The sequence below is a fragment of the Melospiza georgiana genome, chromosome 19, assembly GCF_028018845.1.
Source record: "Melospiza georgiana isolate bMelGeo1 chromosome 19, bMelGeo1.pri, whole genome shotgun sequence".
NCBI classification, from domain to species: domain Eukaryota; kingdom Metazoa; phylum Chordata; class Aves; order Passeriformes; family Passerellidae; genus Melospiza; species Melospiza georgiana.
Window position 1 is genome coordinate 2,236,972 of NC_080448.1, and position 25,672 is coordinate 2,262,643.

The 25,672-nt window shown below is 59.4% G+C and overlaps 3 protein-coding genes across 4 annotated transcripts in view; 1 reads left to right on the forward strand and 2 right to left on the reverse strand.

The window, feature by feature from the left end:
- Positions 1 to 1,589: 1,589 nt before the first annotated feature.
- NSUN5 (NOP2/Sun RNA methyltransferase 5) lies at positions 1,590 to 4,859 on the forward strand. The gene is made up of 10 exons (XM_058037659.1): positions 1,590 to 1,702; positions 1,804 to 1,926; positions 2,073 to 2,247; positions 2,326 to 2,434; positions 2,697 to 2,835; positions 3,200 to 3,315; positions 3,631 to 3,809; positions 3,890 to 4,094; positions 4,165 to 4,317; positions 4,408 to 4,859. The coding sequence occupies exons 1-10, from the start codon at positions 1,610 to 1,612 to the stop codon at positions 4,511 to 4,513; spliced, it is 1,398 nt and encodes a 465-aa protein (XP_057893642.1). The 5' UTR covers positions 1,590 to 1,609; the 3' UTR covers positions 4,514 to 4,859.
- A 2,029-nt stretch (positions 4,860 to 6,888) lies between these two features.
- Positions 6,889 to 17,961, reverse strand: POM121 (POM121 transmembrane nucleoporin). Its single transcript, XM_058037854.1, has 14 exons — positions 17,859 to 17,961; positions 17,552 to 17,767; positions 17,204 to 17,495; positions 16,803 to 16,961; positions 14,633 to 14,713; positions 14,202 to 14,373; positions 13,159 to 13,250; positions 12,380 to 12,450; positions 11,565 to 11,689; positions 11,070 to 11,172; positions 10,678 to 10,848; positions 8,626 to 10,362; positions 7,652 to 7,780; positions 6,889 to 7,447 (listed from the first exon to the last, which is right to left on the reverse strand). Exons 1-14 carry the CDS (start codon positions 17,959 to 17,961, stop codon positions 7,353 to 7,355), a joined length of 3,546 nt encoding a protein of 1,181 aa, XP_057893837.1. The 3' UTR covers positions 6,889 to 7,352.
- Positions 17,962 to 19,255: 1,294 nt separating this feature from the next.
- HIP1 (huntingtin interacting protein 1) overlaps positions 19,256 to 25,672 on the reverse strand; it is a 43,890-nt gene continuing 37,473 nt past the window's right edge. For both annotated transcript variants that reach the window (XM_058037654.1, XM_058037655.1), the window contains exons 18-31: positions 25,427 to 25,621; positions 25,163 to 25,310; positions 24,985 to 25,071; positions 24,771 to 24,878; positions 24,138 to 24,274; positions 23,921 to 24,031; positions 23,729 to 23,787; positions 23,526 to 23,619; positions 23,083 to 23,183; positions 22,865 to 22,970; positions 22,605 to 22,728; positions 22,088 to 22,149; positions 21,462 to 21,573; positions 19,256 to 21,148 (exon numbers count right to left, since the gene is read on the reverse strand). In XM_058037654.1, coding sequence (XP_057893637.1) covers positions 21,138 to 21,148; positions 21,462 to 21,573; positions 22,088 to 22,149; positions 22,605 to 22,728; positions 22,865 to 22,970; positions 23,083 to 23,183; positions 23,526 to 23,619; positions 23,729 to 23,787; positions 23,921 to 24,031; positions 24,138 to 24,274; positions 24,771 to 24,878; positions 24,985 to 25,071; positions 25,163 to 25,310; positions 25,427 to 25,621 — 1,455 coding nt within the window. In that variant the 3' untranslated portion in view covers positions 19,256 to 21,137. The remainder of the gene's footprint in view (positions 21,149 to 21,461; positions 21,574 to 22,087; positions 22,150 to 22,604; positions 22,729 to 22,864; positions 22,971 to 23,082; positions 23,184 to 23,525; positions 23,620 to 23,728; positions 23,788 to 23,920; positions 24,032 to 24,137; positions 24,275 to 24,770; positions 24,879 to 24,984; positions 25,072 to 25,162; positions 25,311 to 25,426; positions 25,622 to 25,672) is intronic.

Consider the following 25,672-nt stretch of genomic DNA (forward strand, 5'->3'; position numbering starts at 1 on the left):
TTGTGCAGGCAGCAGGTCAGCCCTGGTCTTTCCAGCTGCCCAGGGCTGTGAGCTGGCATGGGGGACTGTGTGCCCAGTCTGCTAGGGAGGGACACTGCCCAGGACCAAGGGGAGCAAGGAATCTGAGGGGCTCAGCCACTCTGCACACAGCCCAGCAGTGGCTCCTGCAAACTGCAAACGGTCACCAGGGACCCACTCCTTGGGCCTGTCACCAAAATGCACAACCAGCCTATGCCAGTCAGAAGTCAGGGAATAAAACACCACCACCAAGGTAAATGTTTGCTCCTGCATTCCTGCCAAACTGAGGCTCCTGAATGTGCCTTTCCACAGGTTCAAGTATTGTAGAATTATGGAATATCCTGAGTTGGAAGGGACCTACAGGGATCATCAAGTCCAGCTCCTGGCCCTGCACAGGCACCCCAATAATGTCACCTTCAGCCCGAGAGCGCTGAACAGTGCTGCTGGAGCTCTGGCAGCCCCGGGGCTATGAGCATTCCCTGAGGAGTTGTTCAGTGCCCCAGCACCCTCTGGAGGAAGAACCTTTTTCTGATATCAAACTAAACCTTCCCTGACAGTGACAGAGCTCGAGCCATTCCCCCAGATCCTGTCACTAGAATGAGATTCTTACACCTTTTGATTGTTCAGGTACAAGATGATTGATCCCCAGCACCCACTGCTAACCCTTCAGACCCTGCAAAGCAGCTCTCGCCTGTTCCCGGATCCAGGTGTCCCTGGAGCTGGTCGTGCTGGATGGAGTGACTGATCCATCCCACCAGATGGCTCGGGGACAGTTTCAAAGCCATGTCCAGGTTGCTGGGACACTGCCTTATGGCTGTTCTGGGGCATCCTTTACCCTCCATATACAGCTTTGAGCTTCCCTGTCTTCCCTGTCTGAGCAGATCTGTCTTTCTCAGAGCAGATCCCTATCCTGGAGCAGACCCCTCTTTCCAGGGCTGGGCATTCTTTGCTCTGTTTGAGTGCAGCATGAGCACCACCAAAGTCTGCAGCAAATCCCCACCAACCCATCACCCACAGGCTACCACAGGGTCTAACAATCAGTAGTAATGTCAGTGTGCTTCCACACGCAGGGACCGGATGGGGTGTCCAGGGCTGGTGACCAAGGTCACTGGGGTGGTAGAGGTGGCTGGCATGGCCGGGGTAACCAGGATGGTCAGGGTGATTGGTTGGTCAGGGTGGGATCACCAGGATGAACAGGGAGGGTGACGGGGGTCACTGGTGTCACTGGGCTGGCCAAAGTCACCGATGATGGGGTGGCCGGGATGATGGGGGTGACCGGGGTCATCGGCTGGCCGGGGCGACCAGAGTGGCCGAGGTCATTGTGATGATGGGGTGGTCGGGGGGGCCAGGGTGGACAAGGTGGCTGGGATCACCGGGGTGACCGGGGTCACTGCGATGATGGCGAGGCCGGGGTGGGCCGGGGTGGGCCGGGCCCTTCCGCCCGCGCTGCCCGCCGAGCAGCGCCCGCACGGTGCCCGCCCCGCCCCGCCCCGCGCCCCCTGCCCGCCCCGCCCCGCGCACCGAGCCCGGAGCGGGGCCGCGCTCGCCCCCTGCGGCCCGGAGGCCCCGGCGGAAGCGGCGCGGGGCGCACATGGCGCTGTACAGCGCGGCGGCCGCGGTGCTGGCGGGGCTGGAGCGCGGCGAGGGCGGCCTGAAGAGCCTCGTGTACAACAGCGGCTTCCCGGTGCGCCCGGAGGGAGCGGGGCTGCGGGGCGGCCGGGGAAGTCGCGCCCGGGAGGGCGGGGGGAGCCCGGAGCCCGGCGCTCATCGCTGGCTGCTCCGCAGCATGTCCGGCAGCTGTACGCGCTGGTGTCCGAGACCCTCCGCTACGCCTCGGTGCTGGAGAAGCTGCTGGATGGAGCCGCGCTGCTGCAGGCCGAGAAGAAGCTGCCGCCGCAGCTGGCGAAGGTACGGCCGTCCGCGGAATCGCTGGGCCCGGGGCCGTGTGCTGCAGCCGCGCCGTCCCGGATGCGCAGAATCCCCGGGTCGCGGTGTCCCGGAGCCGCGGTGGCCTGGGGCGGCGGGGCCGGGCTCACCTCGTCCCCTCCCCGCAGGTCTTGGTGTATGACCTGCTCTTCGGCAAGGGGCTGAAGTGCGGGGGCCGGTGGAAGGCCCTGGCCCGGCGGCACCGGGCGCGGCTGGAGGCCGAGCTGGCGCGCATGAAGGTGCGGCGCAAGGTGAGCCGCAACGAGGACCTGCTGGCCCCGGAGAAGGCGGTAAGCGCCGCAGGTGAGTGCGCTCGGGCTGGGTGGGCACCCTGTGCTGGGAGCAGTGGGGTCTGTGTCTGACCTGTCCGGCCCCTTGCAGCCTCCCAGGTCCCACGCTATGTCCGGATCAACACCCTGAAGACTTGTGTGGACGATGTGATCGAGTTCTTCAAGCGCCAGGGATATGCCTATCTGGGCAAGGCATCCAGGTGAGTGTTTCTTTCTGCTATCCCACCTTTCCTAGAATGTCAGCAAGTGGGATGAGGTCTGGTGGGTTGAAGGGTTGCGGAGCTTGGTGCTCAGAGTGGTTGGGTTGGGGTCTCTATCACTCCCCACTCTTAGATGCTGCCTATCTGGGTGCTGCCTGGAGCTGGTGAGGAGCTGTGGCATGAAGGGATTTCTCAGGCTGGGCTCTGCTGTGAGCAGTGGGATTAGGACTTTGTATTCATGCTCCCTGTGTCTCTTGGACAGTGTGGAGGAGATGAAGGCCCTTTCTGGAAAAAAATTCATGTTGGATCTGCATCTTCCGGAGCTGTTAGTTTTCCCTTCACAGACGCACCTCCACGACAACCTGCTGTATACTTCAGGACACATAATTCTGCAGGACAAGGTGGGGGAACTGGGGAGCAGAAAGTTGCAGGGGCAGGAAAACTACTGACAGGGATGAAGGGTGAGCTCCTTTCCACAGTGGCTCAGCTTGCTGCCGCATTTAAGTCAAAGCAGAAACTGTGGGACACCCGTGGGGCTTTGCTTCTGTTCTTTGATGGTTCAAGATGAAATTCTGGGGTATAAAATCCCTGTGGGAGTTGGGAGGAGCAGGGGGCTGTGGGTTGGCCAAGGCTTTTAGTGGAGCGTGGTGATGGCCTTGGCCCTGTGTCATGGTGGTCCTTGTGACTCCACAGCATCGGCCCTGCCTCCTGAGGAGGGGGCAGGTGTTTCTGCCCACCCCTCTGATGGTCTTTATCCTCTTGCAGGCCAGCTGCCTCCCAGCCTTCCTCCTTGGTCCTGTTGCTGGCTCCCATGTCATCGATGCCTGTGCTGCCCCTGGGAACAAGACAAGCCACCTGGCTGCCATCCTGAAGAACAAAGGGTGAGGGCAGAGTTGTGTGCAGGGGTGGAGGGAAGGGGGGCGGTGGCCCTGGTCCCCCTGAGCCCACAAGAAGGTGGCAGGAGGAGCTACAACCTGTCACCAACTCAGGTGAGCTGGTCACTTCTGGGCCACTGGAAGGACCTGAGGGGACGTGAAGTCTCATAGGGGTTCATCCCAGCCGCCAGCCCTGGTCCCGTTCCATAACCCTGCCAGAGGGGAGGCAGCTCTCAAGGTCTGCCTGCCCAGTATTTGAGTGTTCCTGGAGGCCAGGTGGTCTGTTCACGGCTTGTCTTGGGCGCTTGGCTCTGCCTTCAGACAGATCTTTGCCTTTGATGTGGACCCCAAGCGCGTGGCCACCATGAACACACTGCTGACACGGGCAGGGGTCACTGGCTGTCAGCTGGTCCAGCAGGACTTCCTCACCGTGGACCCCAGAGACCGCAAATACAGCAGGGTAACCCACATCCTTCTCGACCCATCCTGCAGCGGCTCAGGTAATGTGTGGGGCTCCAGCTGCTGCCCTGGAACTGGGCCGTGGGTGTGCAAACCCCGGGTGACAGCTCCCGTCCGGCAGGGATGGTGACGCGGGGGCCGGGGGAGGAGGCGGCCCCGAGTGCTGAGCGCTTGCAGGCGCTGGCTGGCTTCCAGCGCCGCGTCCTCAGCCATGCCCTGAGCTTCCCAGCTCTCCAGCGCCTGGTCTACTCCACCTGCTCCCTGCACCAGGAAGAGAACGAGGATGTGGTGCAGGCTGTACTGCAGGAGTGGGGCTCGGCCTTCAGGTGGGTCTGGCTTAGGGAGCCTGGGGGGCTGTAGGGCAGGGTTGGTGCTGAGCCCTTTTCCGTGCCGCAGGCTGGTGACCGCCTTCCCGTCGTGGCCCTGCCGAGGGCTCGCGGCCTTCTCTGGAGCAGAGAGCTGCCTCCGTGCTTCCCCTGCAGAGACCTTCACCCAAGGCTTCTTCGTGGCTGTGCTGGAGCGGTGCAGGGAAGGGGCTGCTGCCCCCAGGTGAGGGGGCTGTGGGGGCTGCTTCGGGGGGCACCCTGGGGAGGGTGTTAGGGGGTGTTTGTGGCTCAGGCCGTTTGCTCTTGTCTACAGCGCCCTGCCTGCAGCAGCCAAGGAGAGCCTGCAGCCAGGAGAGGGAACAGAGCCAGGAGCAGCTCCCAAGAAGAGGAAAAAGAAAAAGCAGCGGGTGAAAGAATGAAACAACATTTTCTGGACAAACCCCTGCACAGCTGTGGCTGTGGGGAACACATACTGGCCTGAACACAAGTCAAGCTCTTTGCTAACTGCAGTCAGCGAGAATTCTGTAACGCTGGGGACTGAGTGCCAATGCCGGGACCACCCTGGTGCCAGGAAGGGGCAACTGCTCACCCAGGGCTGCCCCTTGCAGCCAGCCCCTGCCCCAGGTTTGCTCCCAAGGCAATCTCCACTCTGCACCCTGCAAGGCTGGGGTCCTCCAGCTCGATTAAGGGTAGTTTATCATGTTACCTCCTGAAAAAAATTCACTGTAGGGATGAAGCAGATTAAAAGTTTCTCTTTTTGCTGTTTTTTTTTCCAGTGTGTTTGTGTAGTCCTGCCCTGAAACTGCCACTGCTCATAGTAGAGGCATAGTGGGAGGGAAAAAGGTGAAATAATAATAATAATAATAATCCTCTCCCTCTCTTTGAACTGGGGGAGCAAGGACACATGAGCCAGAGGGTGCTCCACCTGAACCCCACTAGCACCACCCTGCCCTGGGAATCCCAGCCCCAGGAAACATACATGGGCACAGCCAAGTGAACACAGTTCATTTTATTTTAAACTGGAGACATAAGAAGCAGGGAAACAAAAATTGCACATTCACACTAAAATCCTCATCAGCCACACCAGGAATGATCCAAGTCTTCAGTCAGTTAAAACCCAGCCTCTCCCCAAGCACAAGGGGCTCTCCCAGCAGGGCCTGTGTGGCAGGGAAGGGACAGCCTGGCTCCTCACAGGTGTGTGGGACTACACGGGGCAGCTACCTGGGGGCAGGACCCAGAGTCAGGGTGGCCTCAACCTTGTCCCAGCTCATCCCCATCTTCTCAGAGCTGACCTGGCCAAACCCTGGCACCTCAAGGACGAGGAGCAGGTGCTCTCCTGGCCCAGAATCCTAACGGGCACAGGGAAGGACACCCAAGGTCAGTCTTTGCAGGCAATAGCCCCTTGCCCTCTGCTTCCTCCAACCCCAAGGACACATTTTCCCAGCTTGGCTGCTCTTGGTCCACTGCACCCACAGCCACGTTGGTGGATGATGGCCAGAACATTCCCATCAGGACCTGGAGGTCCTCTATGTCCCCTTACTACAGGGCTGTGTCCCCTCTGTGCCACACAGAGCCCATCAACTGCCCTTTCTGCTGGGAGAGATGTCTTGACCCTGGCACTCAGCACCGTAACATCAGAGCTCCTGCTCCCCACCCTCAGAGAAATAATTAAAAACTTTAAAAAACGAACAAAAAAAGGTTTAGTCACATCCACATACGTCACATTTAAAAGGAAGGGGATGATGAACAGTGGGGAGAGCATGGCAGAGCCCGCAGGATGCAGCTGCCTTTCCCAGCACAGTGCATTCCCACAGGCACAGGCAGGGTGGGAATAGCTAAACACTAACGGCTGCAGGGTAGGCAACTTCACTGAACCAAGCTTGAAGGAATTTGAAGGCAATTTAGCTTAAATATAAAAATAAATTTTTATTTTGCTAAAAAATGTTTAAATATTTGTGATTTTTTTTTTCTTTTTTTTTTAAATTTAGACCCCAGCAAACACACACACTCACACGGCTCGGAGAGTAAAAACCCAGCAGCAAAGCACTCCTGGGAATGGAGTGCCCATCCCTCACCAGGGACAGGGCAGGGGGTGGCTCTTTGGTGACCCCCAGCTCTGGCAGTCTCTTCCACAGAAGCTCCAAGGCAGGGAAGGGTGGGAATCTCACTCCTGGCTGGATGGGGACAAGGGAAGCAGCACCACAGTTCCTAAGAGCTAGTAAAATCCACTGGGATGAAAAATGAAAAACAACTTGGATTTGGGATGGAGGGGAGAATGCATCTGCTCTGGCCTCCTTCTGTGAGCAATTCCAGAGCCCCCTGAAATGTGGAAGAGAGGAGAAAGAGAGAGGAAAAGGGAGTGGAGAGACTGCCATAGTTGGAATCCCCTGTCCTAGCTGCCTTTTAGTCACGACATAGAAGGGACAACTCCCCAGCACGAGCAGCCACGCAGTGATGCTACTGTCAACACCCAATTAGCCGGGGCACGTCTCCCCCCAAGGACTGGTGCCCCCGAAAAAGAAACTCCAAACAGCAAATCCGGCATAACCAACATGCCGCCACACACACGGTTTAGCTCTTCCTCCAAACTCGATTCAGTGAGTGCAGGAACGGGAGCACGGATAAAGCAGAACTGCGGAGCAGGGTGGGGGCAGCCCACAGCCCCACGAAGCAGCGGAGATGGGAGGGGGTGGGGGGACCCCCATCCTCACCCCGTGCCTCCAGCGCAGGTCCCAGGCCATGGCATGTCCTCAGCTGGAGGCAGCAGGACATCGGGTCCCAGGGGTGTCACCCATGCCAGTCAGCTGTGGCACCGAAACAGAGCCAGGCTGGAACTCACCCTGGCTGCAGGCATGGGACCATGTTCACCAGGCCACAGGATGAACAATGGGAAAGATTCTGGGACCTGGTGAAGATGGTGTCTGACAGGAACTCGGAACCACGGCATGTCACCAGCCAAGCTCTGAGCGGGACAAGGCCTTGGGGCTGGCTGAGGGCTGGGAAGGGGCATGGAAACAGCTACAAGAAGCAAATGGGGAGAAATGTACACATTATTAAACAAGGCAAAATAAATTGAGGGAAAAGAACATTGTGGATATGTACAGAGAGTTGTCCAGTCTTGGGTCTGGAACTGTTCAAGTAACAAGAGTTTGGCTTATCATCCAGTGGGTGTCAGGGACGGGGCCTGGTCCCACCATAGGGACAGCTCCAGTCCAGAGGCCCCCACACGTGAGCCAGTGGAGCCCAGCAGCACCAGGGCTACTTTTTGCGGGTGTGCTGCCTCCGTGCCTGCAGCCGTTGGCGAGTGCCCATCTTGGATCCTGCCCCGATGGAGAAGGTGGGAGTGGATGAACCTGGAAGCAGAAAGGTTGCTCAGGTTGCTAGCTTTGGAATCAGTGCAATCCTCACCCTGGGAGGAATGCAAGACTTGGCAAGAGTCCAGCATGTACTCCCTGAGCCGTCTCCCAGAGAACACCTGGCCCTACCACTGTCCCCAGCCTAAGGGGACACCGTGACCCATGAGCTCCCCAAGGCTGGAGCATCAACTCCCTCCTTACCAAAGGAAGTGCCGACTCCTCCAAAGCTTGAGGCAGGAGTGCTGGGTGTCCTGAAGGAAAGGGTGCTGCTTCCACTGCCCACAGCTCCAGGGACAGGCGTGCCCTGCCCAAAGGTGGGCACTGAAGCTCCTGGAAAGCAACAGGTCACTGTGAGACAGGGTTAGCAAAGGAGAAAGAGCTTTTGGGAGCTGGTGGCACCCAGAGGAGGCACAAGATGCTCTATGGGGGCTGAAGCACCACAATCCATCCCCCAGAACCAGCCTCTGCTCCTGAAAAGCCCTTTTAATGCAAAAGTTACATCTTCCAGATAGTCCCTGGACTCTCTGAACAGCAGGGCCGCACAGAAGAATTTGTCAGAGAGGAACAAAGACCTTGGCCTTGCTAGATCAAGGAGTTGCTCACTGTGTGGTTTCAGTTCCATGGGAGCTGGGAATATCCAGCGAGGATCTCAAGTGTTAGGGAAACCTAACAGTTTTGCTGTTAGGCACAATCCATGGAGCAGGTGCTGGTTGGCAGCATTCCAGCTCACTAAGGTGTTCCAGGTGGTTCTTAAGGACTCAGATGACCTCGGCTCCTGCAGGATACTTGGATGGGCAAAGTCGGGGAGCTGGTGCCTTCAGAGGGGCCAATGAGCAGAGTTTAGGGATTCCCCTCCCCAGAGGAGCAGGATCACTACAGGGAGTGATGGGAGTGCCTTCCCTTTGTACAGAAAGGCTCTGCATAGCAGGAGCACTGGCCTCACCAGGGCTGTGGACCCTGGGCACCTTGGCAAGGTCCATCAGAAATATTCCTGCCCAACTCTAGATCCTCAAGATGGCCTGTCTGCCCCCATCCCATCCTGGAAATGTTCAAGGCCACGTTGGACAGGGCCCTGAGCAACCTGGTTTAGTGGAAGGTGTCTCTGCCAATGGCAGAGACATTATCCTGAAGGCCTCCTAAAACATGACCCATTCCATGGCTCCATAATGACTCACCTCCAAATGCAGGCTTGCTGTTGGGAGTGCTGCTCATGGTGAAGGCGAAGGGCGTGCTCTGGCCCTGCGCTCCCAGTGCACTCTGCGGCAGAGATGAGCCGAAGGGCGCTGCTGCCGGGGCTGCCCCACTCTGCCCAGCCCCGAAGCTGAAGGCCACAGCTGGGGACCCACTGCTGAGGCCCGGTGTACCCATCCCAAAGGCGCTGGTGGAGGGGCCTGGCTGGGTGCTGGCCCCAAAAGTGAATGGAGATGGAGTGGTGCCAAAGACACTGGCACCGGTGCTGCTGCTTGTGGTCTGGGTGGTGGCACCAAAGCTGGATGTGGTGGAGGTGGCTGTTCCAAAAGAAAACACCGAGGTGGTGGTCCCAAATGCTGCCTGGGTGCTGCTGGTGCCAAAGGAGCCCTGGGCACTGGTTGTGCCAAAGGCTGGCTGGGCACCGCTGCCAAATGCTGGCTGAGCCACCGACTGTGCCGGGGAGGCTCCGAAATTGAACGAGGGGGTGAAGCTGATGGGGCCAGCAGCAGGCTTGCTGGTGGGCACCTGGCTCTCAGCAGCCCCAGTGCTGAAGGTGAGCTGGCTCCCAGTGCCAGGGTACGGTGGCGGTGGCTTTGCGCTGGCTGAAAAGCTGCCAAAAGCTGAAACTGAGGAGCCGAATGTCGGTGGCACTTGAGCTGTGGTGGCTGGGGCAGAGGTGGTCAGTGTAGTGCTCCCGAATATGCTAAAGCCCACAGTGGTGGCAGCAACCGTTGAGTTTGAAGGTACCTGGCCAAAGGCAGGGCCTCCTGGGACACTGGTGGTGGCAGTGACTGCAGCTGGAGGTGGCTTCCCAAACTGGAACACAGGCCCTGAGGGGGTAAAGCTGGTTTCTGTGCTGGGAGCAGAGCTGGAGAGGCCTCCAAACAGGAAGGGCTGTGTTGTGCTGGTGGAGGTGGCAGCATTGACAGTCACACTAGCAGCAGGGCCAGCGGAAGCAGGCGGGTTCGGTCCAAAGCTGAAGACAGGTTTAATGGTGGCATCCGTGGAGGAACTCTGGGTGGTGGCAGTTGTAGCTGCAGTGGTGAAGATGACGTTTGGAAGACCCGTGATTCCTGCCAGAGCAGCTGTGGAGGCAGTTGTCGGCTCTGAGGCCGGCTGTGCCGCAGGTTTGAAGGCAAAAGGAGAAACTTTTGCTGGAGATGAAGCTGCAGTGATGCTGCCAAAGATGGGCTTGAATATGGAGGATGTGGAGGACGTTGAGGCAGGGCCTGAGCTTACGGGCATGGTGGCTGTGGTGGAAGTGACAGCCGTGCAGACTGCTGCGTTCTCACTCTTCGGCACAGCACCGAAGATGGGTTTGAAGATGGGGGTTGTGGCGGGCATGGCAGTGGGTGGGGTGGGCACAGCAGTGGATGCAGTGGGTGTAGCAGTGGCCGTGGTGGGCACGGTAGCGGCCGCAGTCACTGCTGGCTGGCTGGCTGGCGGGGTGTTCAGCATCCCGAACAGGATGCTTGGCTTTTGGAAGGAGGGAGGCTTGCTGGGCGTCTGGCCCAGCTCAGTGAACACAGGAGAGGCCAGGCTGCTGGGGGGTTGCACCACCAGGGCAGTGGGAGCACTGGGGGAAGGTGTGCTCAATACAGGCACAGGCTTGGTGTCAGCAGAGATGGCAGGCAGAGAGCTTGACTCCAATGACACAGCAGGAGCAGGTGGCTGTGCAGCTGACGGAGGTGGCTGGGATGCTGCCACAGTTCCAGTGGAATCTGGAAAGGGGAAAGAGCTTATTTATGGACAAGGGGACACCTTTAGAAGCCCACCTTTCGGCCATGGTACTGACCTACGGCTGCAAAGGCTCCCATCACACCTAGCCCTCCAGTTACCATAGCTTCCAGCACGACCACGGGCTCAGCATCCCCAAAGGCGTCCCCTCAAGCCCTGAATGCTAGCTCTGCTGCCAGCAGAGCATTTGAACAGATGGTTTTTGTCAGCTGCTTCATGCAGAGACAACGAGGAGTTCCTGCTGCACCTGCCTGACTCTGCTGGCATTCCACTGTGCCAACTCTCCTCCTCCGCCTCACCTGATGTTGTGGATACAGCCTGGCTGCTCTGCATCTTCTTCAGACTGTCCAGAAGTGAGGAGCTGCCCGGGGCAGGAGCTGTGGAGGCAGGCATAGGCCCAGCGGAGGTCACAACAAACACCGGCGGCTTGGACACAGGCATTGTCTCTGCAGTGGTGCTGGCGACTGCATCTACAGGGAAACAGCAAGATATCAGGACCCACAACTGGCTGTGAGGAACAAACCCTTAGCAGAGTTTCCCAGCAGGCAGGGGAGCTGCACCTACACCCTACAGCCCTGGGCAACCTCACCCAGCACCACAAAGCATGAGATTTCTTCAGCTGGAAGGCATCAAGAGCACCCCCAGACCCAAGCTTGCTCCTACTCCTCCAACATTTCCAGCCCATCCTTACCAGCCTTATCCTCCAAGACACTGTTGAACCACTGCAGCACTGCCTTCTTCTCTGCATCCAGGTCCTCTGAGGTGACGGAGTAGCCCAGCTGAGGTGGTGGGGGCTGCCAAGAGAGAGCAGCAGCAGCTTAGCTCCTTCCCAGGGAAGCGGGCAGAGCCTCTCTGAAGGCGTGCTGGCGACTGTCTGTGGTGAGCCCTGTGAAGCAGGTGGTCCTGCCGCAGCTACTCGGGTCCCGGACACTGGTGGGCCCCCGGCGTGGCACTGAGGGCATGGCAGGCCCTCCCCAGGCCATTACCTGGTCCGGCAGCAGGCAGCACAACCACGCACAGCCCACCAGACACTGGGGCTGGGGAGAGCGTCACTTCCCACTCGACCAAGGACGGGGCCTCCTTCCTGAGGGCAGGCAGGTCAGTGCGCCCCCAGCCCTGCAGAAATTGCAGTGAGCACATTCTATTGCCAGAGCGGGACCAAAAAGGCTGTGAGACAGCAACATACCAGCACTAGCTGGTCCCCACGGAAAGATGACAGCAATGGGATCTTCCGCTTGCGCTTCCCACTGCTCCCCGAAGCAGATGGTGGGCTCAGGGAATTCTGCTTCTTCCACACCGGTGACTCCACACCTACAGAAGGAGACAAGTTAGGCCGAGCTCTGGGCAGAGAAGTGTTTGGTTGTAGTGATGGGTCTGTCCCTTCTGACCCCACTCTGGGTGGCCCGACTCAGAGGGCAGGGGCATGGTTTTAAGCTGAGGACAAGGTTGTGATACCCTGAAGAGCAGCTTCACATCCAGGAGGTCTGTCACATGAGGCTGGTGGGCTCTGTGGGGCAGTGGCCCCTTCCGAGCTCCATGGATTGTGCCAACATGCTGCCTTACCCAAACCACATGCCACAGCTGGCACTGTATTATGGGGCCCATCTGCCATGGGCACAGAGGATTTCCTCTCCATTTTAGCTGAGGAAGCATTGGCATAAGCTCAGACTGGAATTCGGTCAGAGTACTACTCATGCCACTGCAGTTTGCGGATCAAGGCTGACACCTGACCCATGCTGGGCTGGGAGCTGGAGCTTGCTCGGGCAAGCCAGTTCCCAGGCATCTGCTAGCACCCCAACACTGTCAGCATCCCCTTGTCACTTGGAAATCCCACTAGGGCAGTCACTGAGGGCAGAAGGGCTACTGCCTTGGGACCAGCACATGCCAAGTTTCCAGGTGATCCCTCAAGCCAATTCCACTGCAGACCTCAACTGCCTCCTGTCCCGCTCTCTTGCTTGCACTGGTGACCTGGGTGCAGTGTCAGGGCACAGCTACACTTACCTTTCTCTGGCTGCAGCTCCTTGTCTGATTTCACTGGGGTGGAAGCGTTGGAATGCTGTGACTCTTCTTCCCTGTGTAAGCAGGAGGGACAGTTACAGTCAACCCTGGGCCCAGCCAGCCCTGTCTGCAGGGAGCAGGTTGAGACTGAACAGGCTGAAGACTTGCAGGAGTATCCCTGGTGTTTATCTGCCTCCTGCAAACAGATCTCAAGACAAAAGCTTTGCCCAACTCCAGGCAGAGGAATTGCTTCCTCCTCCAGACTCAGCTTGGTTGAGCCTGTGCACCCTCCACAAGATGAGTCAGCCTCAGGAGGGTAGATGGCAGTCACTGCCCCTTGCAGGTTGGGCCCATCCAGGTGGTTGTGCCAGTTTTAGTTCTGACATAAGTTCAGGCTCCTCTGATTTTGGAAAGAGGAGAACACAGGCTGTGCTCCAAGGCAGGCACTAAAATACAGATCCTGGGATTTGGCTTTGACAAGGCAAAAATCAGGGCCTGTCTCCTCCTAATGATCTGGCAATCCTGGCCAGGCCAATGCCACCAAGCACCATCACTACTGTGGCAACCTGTGCCCTTAAATCTCTGACCTTAATGGGGAGTGGGCCAGGGGTGACACAGCTTAGACACACCACAGCATGACAAGGTGACAGGGAGACCAGTTGACACAAGTGGGTCTCTACACCACTGTGTGCAGGAGAGGGGCCTGGACTGTCCCAGCTCCAGTGGAAAGTGGGATTTGCATGCTAAGATGCTCTCTTGCTGGCTGGCCATCAGCTGATTACCTGGCTTTCTTGAGAGGCCACTCTGGTGTCTGGGGGCGGGAGGACGCTGGGCTGGACAGAGGGGACACGCTCACACCTCTTCTCTTCCACAGCTGGAATGCAGAGAGATACCAGCAGTAACTTGGCATGGGTCTGGCAGAGAGTACAGGCCCCCTGCTCTCCCACAATAAGCCCCACTGCCCAGGGCCATGGTTGTTGAGCCCAATGAGCTCAGAGCTTCTCCTGCTTCACCACCACTTAAACTCCCCTCCACATTTTAGGGAGCACAAAATCTGGCCACCCTAAGCTGAACCCACATAAGGAAAAAGCAGCCTCCAGGGCCTTTACTGCCCTGACTGAGCCCAGGGAGGGAGTACACTTCTGGGCACTTGCCTTTGTGTGACACAGGTGTGTGACACAGGTGGTCTTTCTCAACTGCTTTGGACACCCTTGTGTGTGGGGTTGCTCTGGCAGGAGGCAGCACCTCCTTGCCAGGGGTTCAAGGCAGATGGATTGCAATGCAAGGGTGAGACTCTCTGCAGTCCCAGCAAACCCCTCCCTCCCTCCGCCTGGAGCAAACCTTTCCCCACACAGACAAAGCTCCAGTAGCCATGGCTTTCTGTCCCTGGCACCTGCAAGCCCAGCCAGGCCACAAGCAGTGCTCCATCACTGTCAGCAGGTGGGACCTGGGTCAGAACGAGAACACATGGCTCCCACACTGCTGATTCCTGATGAAAAGATGTCAGCACAGCAATGCCATTTTTTCCTTCACCTGGATCTATCCAGTCTAGCAGACTGACCAAGAGGCAGGAGAGAGAGGAGGAAACAGTCTCTTTCTTGTTTTGGTGTAAAAGAGCAGTACAGCTCAACCTGGGACTCCTCCAAAAATGAAATAATTGCTGCTTGGCCCATGGCCCACAGCTCACCTGCTCTCTGAGCTGGTGAGACTGCCAGGCTGAGCCACACTGGGTCCAGACACCCTGCCACACCGCTGTCTCCTCACGAGCCCAGAGCTGGGATTACACGGGTGATCCCAAGAGAATGCCAAGATCCAGTGTCCCTACCCGTGAGAGGCCCCGGCTGGAGCTGTAGGAGCTGGCGATGGCGTTGCGGATGGAGCTGGGGATCCCGCCGGCGTAGGTGTTGCTGAGGGAGCTCATGGAGGAGGTGCGAGACCTCTTGTTGGAGCAGTCCTCTGGGTACTGGGAGATGAGGCCCCTCTTCAGAGAGCCTGGCCTGGAGGGGGATGAAGGTTTGATGAGCTCCTCACCGCTCCTGCCCATTGGTCCTTTTCATACAGGGCAGGTGGAGGAAGGAAATCCTGCTTAGAAACAACTCTCAGCAGCAGCACAGCCTTGCTGTCACAGGTGACAGACTCAAGCCACAATCATAATCTCTCTTGCTCTGCAAGCAAAACCCAAGCTCCCTTTTTCAGATCCCACAGACATTTGCTCCCTCCCATTCCAGGAGTTGCTTTTGGCTGTTGGGCACTTACTTGGGTATAAGAGAAGCAGGGGCACCATTAGCTATCAGTGGCTCAAATGCTGACTGCCCACTTCCACTGCTGTCGTGGCGCCTGTGGGAAGAGAGTGTGAAAGCCTATGACAGTGTGGAAGCCTCTCCCAGCCTAGGGAAAGGCAGGCTGAGCACCCAGAGAGAGATCAAACCTTGCTTTTTTCCTGGCACCCAATACTCAGGACAGAGCTTTTCCCCACCTACACCCTGCTGCAGATTTTCTCTCCCTATAGGCCTGTCCTCACTGATTCTCACCCCAAACACCGGGAGCTCATCCAGCTGCCTGCTTGGCACAATAATTCCATGTAAAAAAAAACTGCTTAAATCCATTACTCTAAGCCAAAATACTTCTAGAAATGAGCTGCTCAGTTTTTCTTAACAGACTTGAGCTCTGACCTCTTCCTAACCAATGCCCTGGACAGTTCAAGTAAAAAACTGAGTTCCCCTTCCCATTATGATTTCATGAGGATCTGAAGTGTCAAAAGACACCCTGCTGTAAAGTGGAACTGGAGGTGCAGGACAGCCCTGTCACTTGGCCAAAAGCTCCCCTCAAGCCCAGGGCAAGCTGACTCCAAGGCACAGGTGGTCCCACACTCGCCAGCTGACACAGCTCCTTTCTGTCCACCAAGTACACAAAATTTTCTACCCACAACCATTCCTTGTGCTTGCCAGACATTAATGCCTTCAAAATTGGCTTTTGTGGCAGAGCTGTGTATCAACATATTACAAAAACAGTTTAAAGAAAAATACACTGAACTGATTTTGTCTGCGCACACATTCTGTTGTCCTGATTGGCTCCTGTGGGGCTCAGATCCAATGAGCCAAGCATTCAGAGATGGGAATTCAGTGCTGCAAGAGGACAGTGTGCCTGCTTTACCCTGCTCTGCTCCTTGGGCCACCTACAGCAGCAGCCCCGGGGCAGGACAATGCCCCAGTCTCAGCCCCCCATCCCAGCCCAGATGGAAGAGTCTCCATGGACATAACTATGAAGGACAAGACAACTTTTGGAGCAAGTGCAGAAAAGAGCAACGAATTCAGTAAGGGGACTAGAGCACCTTCCCTGTAGAAACAGGCTGAGACATCAGGGGCTGCTCAGCCTGAAGCAGAGAAGGTTGTGTGGAGATCCCAGCAGCCTTTCAGGATCTGAAGGGGTTTGCAAGGAAACTGGAGAAGGACTGCATCAAGAAGTGCCATCATAGGACAAGGAGGAAAGGCTTCAAATTGAAAGCAGGGTAATTTAGACTGGATATACAGAATAAATACTTCCCTCTGAGTGGTGATGCCCTGGAACAGGCTGTCCAGACAAAGTGTGGCTGCCTCATCCCTGGAAGTGCTCAAGGCCGGGCTGGACAGGGCTTGGAGCACCCTGGTCTAGTGGAGCATGTCCCTGCCTATTATAGAGGGTGGCACTGGATGACCTTTAAGGTCCCTTCCAACCCAAATCATCCTGTGATTCTAGGAAAAGCAGGAGGGTGGGACAGCAAAACAGTGCTGTGGCTGGGTGGTTGGAAAGGCTTTGGCAAACCATGGTTCTCAGGATTTGCTCCTTGTCCTTCCTATGGACACAGGCAAAAACGTAGCACCCTCCCTCCTTCCAACTCAGGGATGGAAGTTGCTGGCCTTGAGTAACAAAAGCAGCAGTGTCTCACTTTCTCTCTTGTTTCACCTCCCACTGCTAGATCAGCTCAGAAGGGAAGTGCTTGGAGCTCTCCAAGTGCAATGCTTCCACCTGGTAATCCCATCTCTCCTGGGAGCCTGAGGCTGACGGAAGGACAGAGCCCACAGCAGATACCAACATTTCCCACCATGCTTTCTCAGTCTTCAAACCCCTGTGAGGAGACAAGCCTGTTCCCATCTAGGCCTCCCAAAACACATCCCAGCCAGGCAGGGAAACACACTGGACCCACACCTAAACCACATTCCTTCCACTGCAAAGGAGGACTTTCAGATGCAGCACGAATGACTGGGTGATGGATGGGGTGTGCTTCCTCTCTGCAGTTAACTTCTCACAGTACTTTTCCAGCCCTGACTCCAGGTCTCATGGAGCCTGGCATGCTCTGGGACACATCCCATTGGTCACCTCTGGAGCAAGAATCCCAATTGTGACCTTCCCAACACACTGTCTGCAACTTCAACAGGTCCCTTTTTACCTTCTTTTGGTCTCCAGATCATTCTCAAAAGTCTGGTCCTCCTCCTCCTCCACAGCCCTTTTCCTGCTCTCCCTGATGGCATTCAGCACAGTCTCCTTCGCACATGGGTCAGGGCTGCTGGTGGCTGGGAAGGCCAGAGGCGAGACCAGCTGTTCTAGACTGTGGAACAGAGCACAGTGAGGTGTGAGACAGGCTGGGGTCCCGGTCTGATCCCCCCACAGAAGGGCGGACACAGCTCTGCCCTGCAGCCCTTCCCGGAGGTTTGGACAGCACCATCCCCCCAGGTACATGGCAGCGCTCAGGATGGGATGCTGTTCCCGGGCACAGCACAGGGGACTGAGCGTTCCCCACAGCGTCCTGGTCCCCACCGTGGCTGACAAGCGGGGCTCCCCCGTACTCACGCTGGGGATCGGGCGATGCTGACGGCTGGCGGGGCGATTCTCACGGTGACGGGGCTGCGGAGCGGCCCGGCCCGGCGGGCCCAAGGCGTGCTGCGGGGGGAGCCGCCCTCCCAGCGGGCGGCGGGCAAGCACAGCGGCACGGCCGGCCGGGCCTCAGGCAGCGGGTACCGGCGGCGCGGGGCCTGCGGCCGGCAGCGCGGCACCCTGTGGGGACAGAGCGCGGTCAGCACCTCCGACGCGGTCTGGGGCTTCCCCGCCCGCTCTACCCCGATCTTCCCCTTGCTTACCCGGGCTGCGGGCGACGCGGCGCGGCCCTGGCGGCCGGGCCCCCGTTGGCGGCGGCTTTGCCGGGCGGGCGCGGCGCGGGCGGGCCGGGCCGCATGGCACACCAGGCGCCCGCCGCGCCCAGCGCCGCCGCGCCCAGCAGCGCGCCCCGCAGCAGCAGGCAGGCCAAGGCGAGCGCCAGCGCGGCGGCCACGGCCAGCGCGGCCCTCACGGCGCCATCCCGCCCCCCGCCCGGCCCCGCGCCCGCCATCGCCGCGCGCCCGCCGCTCCCGGCGTGCTCTGCGGGGCGGGGGGCGGAGGGCCGGCGGGGCGGGGCTTAACAGAAGGGCGGAAGCTTCCCGAGTGGGCGGAGCTTAGGGTGAGCGCGTACCGCGGAGGCGGGGCTTAGGTGGAGGGACACGCCCAGTAGGCGGGGGCTTCCAGTCCCAGGGCGACGAGTCCTGCCGGCATGCCCGGAGGGACGGGGGCCCCATGGGTAGGCGGAGCTTAACGAGAGAGGCGGGGCGAGCGGGGCCAGCCCTCTTGCGTCAACGTGGGGCCCGTGGCTTTATGGGGCGGAGCTTCTGGGGGGAGTGGCGCTTCCAGCTACGCGAGGTAGGCGGGGCCGAGGTAGGCGGGGCCAAGCGGGCGGGAGCACGGCCGGCCCTGTCCCCGCGGGCTCCCGGCATGCTGTGCGCGGCGCGGGCGGGGCTCGGCCCGGCACCCCTCATGGCGTTCCCGTCCCGCCTTCCCGTTCCCCCGCCGGGGGCTCTCCCCTGTCATCCATCTCCCCTGTTCCCACCGGACCTCTGGGCTTGCCCCAGCCCCATCCCTTCCCCGCCGCGTCTCCCCCCACCGAGCTTCCAATCTCCCCATCTCCAATCCACAGTCCTGTTTACCATCCCAATTCCCATGTACTCCCGGTCGCTGTGTTCCTGTCCTGTCTCTAACAACCCCGCAACATCATTCCAGCCTCTGTGTTCCCCCCTCTGCCCCATCCTATGTCTCTCTCCCCACCCTGTGCCCTACAACCCCCCTATACCATTCCAGCCTCTGTGTCCCGCTGTCCCAGTCCCTGTCATATGTCGCCAGTCCCGATCTGACTCTGTGTCCCACGTGCAGGAACGCAGCGGCAGGCACATTCCTGCCTCTCCCCAGTCACCACCGTGCCCAGCCTGTCCCCTTGTCCCGACTGAAGGGTGCCATTGCCATCATCCTGCTCTGGCGACAGGGCTGGGAACTGTGGGAAATCCTCTCTGGCTGTCTGAGCCCTTGGGCTCCTCAGGAGACACGGCTATCCCTGCGGATATCCCACCCCACTGCCAGGCAGGGACACCCGCAGGGAAAATGATCGGGACAGTGGCTGCTGGCACAGGGCTTTCTCATCCCAGGGGCCGAGGTGGCCCTGGCAAGGCTAGAGGAGACTAGGTGCCACCCAGGTGGGTTAACCATGCTTAGGAGGGGATCTGATCTCTGAGATCCCTGTCTGTGGACTACGTGGGCTACCTGGCTCTGCTGGGGTGACAGGGTGATCTGCATGGCCTCCCCACTGCAGCATCATCCTCCCAGGAAGGGAGGACAAAGCCACCCACGCTCCTCGGGGCTGAGCTGGGACCACATCCTGCTACCCCCCAGCTAAAAGAGGTGACATGCAGGCTAGCTGTGGGGACACGCAGGTGTGGGACAGTGGGGGCAAAGGCAAGAGGTCTCATCACCAGAACAACACCTGGGTCACCTCGACACCAAGTGATTTTGGGGGCCACTGAGCACACTGATGAGGGCAGAGCCCACAACCCCCTTGTGACACAGGTCTCCTGTGTCCCCCCTTCAAGTTGCGGGGCTGGGCTGAAGGCTTTATTGAAAAATCCAAAACAAACAACATGGTCATTATCATACAATGAAAACCCGAATCGACCTGCCCTGCAGTGGGGGGGCACCCCCACCGTCCCCATCACCAGCTGCCTTCACTGGGGACACTGCAGGGACCCTCTGCCCACGCCTGGCTGAGATACAAAAGGGACAAGTGGATTAGGCCGAGAGCAGTGCCGCTGTCCCCAAGCCCCCAGTGCCACTGTGACCCCCATGCCGCCCCCGGGCCCCAAGGCCTGAGGTAGTTGGGCGTGCAGGCGAGACTCCCCCAAAAATGCGGGGAGGGTTTTGGGGCTCCCTGTGTCCTGCAGGAACGGGATGGTTGGTATTGCATCCAAGGGGGGCCAGCACAGGCTGAGGATGGGGAAGCAGCAGAAGCCCAGGTCCCTGTGGCACACGGAGCAGGTGCTCTGGCAGCAGGGCTGGGGGCACACGGGAACAGTGGCGCCCTGCACGCTGGAAGGCTGCGTGGAGGGGTGGCAGCTCCGAGGCCATGGCAGTGGCAGGTCCCACTGCTCCAGGTGCCCGCTGGGTGCTGGCGGGGGGCCTTGCTGGGAAAGCACACAGTGACAGCCCAGCCTCTTCCCAAAGGGAGAAAGGCCAAATCCTGTCCTCAGCACCTTGAGTGGAGGGACACTGGCCCCAGCAGGGGCACCAGCAGGACTGTGGGGGACGGGGACATTGCTGCATGGTCTGACCTCACTGTCTCCACTGCAGCGAGATGAGCTGGGGGGCCCAGAGGTGGCTGATGCCCCCTGCCCTCTGAGCCCCCTGCTCAAGGCACAAAGGTTCCCTGGCTGGTGCCAGCTCCATGGCCACCCCTGCCCACAGCCACACTGGCCCTGGTCCCCCTGCACTCAAGAGGGTGGCGATGACACCAGGATGGCACGAAAGTGAGCAGGGACAGGGAGCTGCTTACTCTGGCTTTGGGGTGCTCTGGTTTTGGGGCACCCTGGCTTCCCCCCAGACCTTCTGTGCTGCTGCCCTAGAGTCACCCCCCGTCCCCAGGAACTAGTGGCTTGTGTGGTGGCACTGCGGTGGCCCCAAAGCCACACCCAGCACCTTGCGGAGGGTTTATTGCTGGCATGAACACAGTGAACTGTCAGGGCAGAGCAGCCCAGCTCAGGGGGATCTGGGAGGCCTTTTGGGGACCTGGAATGAGGGACAGGAGCTCATAGCAGCATCCCTCCTGCTGCTGCCCCTTTCCTAGCTGTTCCTAGCACCCTGTGTCACCAGCCAGGGTATACCATGGGAACACCACCTCTCAGCCTGCAGTGGCCAAAGGCACTCAGTGTCCCGCTGAGGGGGAGCACACTTAGCACCAAGCCCAGCAGCACCCCAAAGGCTGTCCCCCACCTGGTGGCACCCCCGGGGCTGTCAGCATGCTCATTCCCAGGGCGGAGGGACATTCATGTCGAGCCAGGGGCTGGATTAAGGCTGGAAAAGCAGCTAGAGGCAAGAGATGCCTGACCGCTCTCGCTCAGCCAGAGAAGACTCTAGGAGTTCCCAGAATCTGTGCAAAAACAAAACTAAAGGGTTAAAGACCCCCACGTGGACACCTCCCCCCAGCCCAGCACTCCAATAAATACAGGTGCGCTCCGCGCCCCAGCCCCGGGCGCTCGCTGGCGGCTCGGCTCTGCTTCTGGAGGCGGCTCCTGGGGGGACACAGGGGATGTGTGCTTCAGGGGGCTTCTGCACCACTTCCTTGGGGTTCTTCTCAACAGACTGCACCAAGTGGGGTCCCGGGGGTGTCCCCCACAGGGTTCCAGGTGTCCCCTGTGGGCTGCTTCTACCACTGGTGCTAATCTGCAGCTACAAGTGGGAAGACAGGGTCAGGGCGTGCACTGTCCTCTGGCATCCCTCTGCCCCATCCCTCTGGGACCACAAGGCTGCTCTAGTAGCACCTGAACCCCCTGCCTGAGGATGATGTAGATCCCACATGATGGGGTTTTTCCTGTGGAGAGACCCCACAGGACTTGCCCACTATGTGTGCCAACTATCCCCAGGCTTGTGTGGGATGCAGCAAAACCTTCTCATTGCCATGGATGGCAGGCAGGGCTTCTCCATCCTGCCCCACCTTTTCCAGGAGCAGCTGCCCAGCGGGAGCAGGGCTGGCACCACTCACCATCCTCCTCCCAGCCCTCCGCCACGCCAGCCAGCTCGTAGTGCTTCTTGCGCAGCTCCCCCAGCTTCTGCCGCTCCTTCTGCAGCTGGTTCTCTAGCTCCAGCACCCGCACCTGGGGACATGGCCAGGACATGCCCACCCCAGCACAGAGCTGGGCCAAGCACTACCCTTTCACACCCGTTATGCCCCCAACATCAAGCCCAAAGACCAGAGAGGCGCATCCCACGAGTGTTCCAATGACGAGTGGACCTGGGGAGGGGATGGAGCTCAGGTGGACACTGCTTGTGCAGACAAGTGAAGGCACAACAATCTGTGTGGGCATCCCAGGCAGGGGAACTCCCCAGAGCTGCCCCCTGCCAGGCAGAGGTGTGTGCTGTGGGCAGTACACTGGTGGCAGGGGTGGCCACGGGCTGCTATGTCACGATGGGAACAGCATTGGGGAAGGATTGAGGACGAAGAGCACGTGACTCCTGGGCAACCCATCTGTTGCCTTCACATTTTGGGCTTTGCCTTTGCTTGTGCTACCTGGGGGCAGCTGGGCATGGTGATCGCAAATTTGATGCCCCACCTCAGGCAGCCCAAGAGAGACTTGACCGGCTGTTTCTCAAAACATGGGAATCCCCTACCTGTGAGTCCATCTCCTGACGCTTTATCTGGGTGAGTGTCATGCTGGAGAAGTCCATGCTATCTGTGGAGAAAGACACCACCAGCCCCCCTCAAGCTCTGCTCCCCCAGTCAGACTCCCCAGCAGGGTCTGGTACCATGGGATATGCAGGGAGGGTGTGATGGGCAGCCACGGGCAGAGACCACAGGGGCACAGCCAACCAAGAGTGGTGAATGCCAAGAGGAGAGGTTTTGGAGCAGGTTTGTGCTCCAAGCACTAGGACCAGAGAAAACAGCCTCAAGAGGAGGTTTAGGTTGGATAAAAAGGAAAATTTCTTCATGAAAAGGGCTGCTCAGCACTGGTAGAGGCTGCCCAGGGTATAGTGGAGTCACAATTCCTGAAGAGATTTAAAAACCATGTAGATGTGGCACTTGGGGACATGGTTAGTGGTGGGGGAACAGGTAAACTCAATTGTCTTAGAGAGCTTCTCCAACCTTAGTGATTGCAAGACTCTAAGAGCCCTGCAGCCCAACACTTACCTTTCTCCTCCACTTGAGACCTCCCAGCCTTGGTGGAGGCCACCACACTGGCCGTGGCCTGGTTGACACCCCGGGAGGCTTGCTGGAGCTTGCAGAGGTTGGCGCTGTCTTTGTCTGCCTTCACCTGGCAGGACGGTGAGGAGGGCGTCACACCCCGCCAGGCGAGCAGACCAGCCCCAGGATTTGGGGTGACCACATGGTGCCCCAGCGAGAGGTAAGAGAAGCCTGAACCATGGGAAGGGCAGCAGCCTTGCTCCTACCTTGGAGGCTGCCACCAGCTGAGCGGTGCTGGCCGCGATCTCTCGGGAACAGACCATCAGCTCCTCGAATGTCCCCTTGCCTTGCACTACCAGGTCAGCAGCATCACTGCGGGACAGCAAAGAGGAGCTGGAGCATCATCCTGCCACCCGTGTCCCCTCCCTGTGATGGTGGCAGGACTCTGCCATCCTCTCCCTGCTCTGGTGACAGTGGCACTTACACCATGACAGTGGCACCCCAGCCCACTGCCTTGGAAGCAGAGATGAGACCCTCGGTCCAGCGTGAATTCTTGGCATAGAATTCCTTGGGGGATGCTGCACCCTGCCGTTGGTAAAGGCACAATTAGTTACTTATCACCCCCAAACCCCTGCTCTGGGGGGGAAAAAGGAGGAGGTCAGGGTGTCATTCAGGTTGTGTGTGGGAGGTGGGGACACACTGAACTTGGGGGCTGTGGGGTCCCCTGTGTGGGACGGGAGATCAGGGATCACCACGACACCCCGGGAACCATAACTAGGGTGAGCGCCCCTGGGGTCAGCAAGGAGCGACTGGCAGCTGGTGGGGAAGTCCCAGCAGGACAACGGTTTGAGCAGCATGTCCCAACAAGTGCATGATGACCCCCAGCTGGACAAGCACCCCCTTGCCCCCACCCCTGTCCCAGCTCACCCGTCCGCTCTCCACGATCTCTCTCTGGAGATCCTTGGAGGCCAGGACCAGGACACGGATGGCCTGCATGAGGCCTGTGCAGGAGCCCAGAATCCTGTGAGACAAACACCACTGAGTGCCCTCTGTGGAGCAGCTGCCCTGCCTGCAGCATCTGTCCCCATCCTGCCTGCCTGGCTCTGTCCAGTGCTCTGATCATCACTCACCTCTCATTAACTTCCAGTTGGACCCCAGTGTCACCAGCCCGTGCCTTGCTCAGCATCTCCTGGTTGAGGGGAGAGAGGCTGTACTGAGCCCAGTACAGCCTCTCTCCCTGTGTCTCCCTGGCCTCTACAGTGGCCCCAGCAGGCCCCCAGCATCGTGCCTGCGGGCACCTCCCTGCTCGTGGTGACCCTCACCTCAATACGGGCAGATGCGACTTCGATGGCCGCGGCCGTCGCTGCCATCTCCTTGTCCACTAGGTCACCCAGCTCCTCCTGCTTGACGTCCAGACCTCTGGGACGCAGCTCCTGGGGACAAGATGGGATGAAAGAGACCATCCAGGAGCACCACAGTCCCTCTGGCAGTGCCTGCCAGGGCCTGATCCCATCCCACTAGCCCTCCTGGGCCACCCACCTCCCCAATGGCGCTGATCTGGCCCAGGTAGGCTGTCACCAGGCTGCAGTCAGCACTTGCGACCTTCCCTGGGTCTTGCAGGGCGCTGAGGTAGCTCACAGTCTCACTGCCACACTGCTTGCACAGCTCCAGCAGACCTGCATAGGCAGCACGGGGGGCTGAAGGGGCCACATGTTGGGGGAAGATGTCTGGTTCCTACCCTAGACAGCATCCTGCCTGTGCTGGCCTCTGCCTGCCCTGGTTTCTGCCCACTTCAGCACCCTACTTGCCCCAGCATCCTGTTCACCTTATCCCAGCATCCTGCCATGACCCCTGCACACCCTGACATCTGCTCACCCCAGTATCCTCTTTGCCCTGGCGCCTTCCCACCCTGACATCTGCTCACCCCAGCCCCTGCTCACCCCAGTATCCTCTTTGCCCTGGCGCCTTCCCACCTTGACATCTGCTCACCCCAGCCCCTGCTCACACTGATCTCCTGCCCATCTTGGTCCCTGTCCACTGAGTCCCCTGCCCACCCCAGCCCTTGCCCACCCTGACCCCTACCCACCCACCATGTTCACCCTGATCCCCTGCCCATTCTGACCCCTGCTCAGGGGTCATCATCCCCAACCCCTGGCCTGGGGCAGCACTCACGGTCAGCAGGCTCCACAGGGGCCACATGGGAGGTCGCGCTGCCCTGCAGGAGGGTGTTGCTGACCAGGTGGGCGAAGAGTGCCAGGTGGGGCAGCAGGGAGCCCACGGCTGCGGCAGGACAGTGGGCACAGGCCTCAGCCCCCATTGCGCTGGCCACCCGCCCTGTGTGGCAGGGCTGTCCCCGTGCCCAGTGCCCGGGGCTGCCACCTCTCACCTGCGCCATCCAAAAGGTACTTGCTGTGTGCGTCCCGCAGCCGCTCCGCGCACTCGGAGGCTGCCAGCGTCTGGGACAGGAGGCAATCTGCAGGCAGACAGGAGGCAGGGCTCAGCTAGGAGCACAGGGAGCAGGCAGCCTGTGATAACACCAGATTTGGGAGCAGCAGGGGCATCACCTGGTGAGCCGGTGCAGCTGATATGAGCAGGATCCTCCACGCGAGCCAGGGCGTCCTGCACCATGCACTCAGCCTGGCGCGCGGTGCTCTGCAGCAGGGACAGCCGCTCCTCGGCCAGGCGCTGCTGCAGCGCCCGCTCCGTGCTCTCCTGCTGGGCCAGAGCTGAGCTCAGAGCCCTTGCTGGGCCACCGGGCACTCCCTGCACCTGGCCCACCCAAACCCCTCTGGTCTGGCCAGAAGGGATTGGCAGGACCCTTGTGGTACCTTGTCTCTCAGCTGGGTCTGCAGCATCTCCAGCTCTGTCCTGCTGCTCTCCTGCTCGTGGGTGAGCGTGTCCCGCAGCTGCTGCAGCTCAGCCTGCAGAGCTGCCATCTTGTCCCTGTGCTGCTCTGCTGCTTGGCTCAGCCTGTCCCTCTCCTGCTCCAGGCTGGCAATCCGAGTGTTCTGCTCTGCTCCTGCCTGGTGGGGCATGAAACAGCAGTTGGGGCTGTGCTGAGGATGAACCCTCCA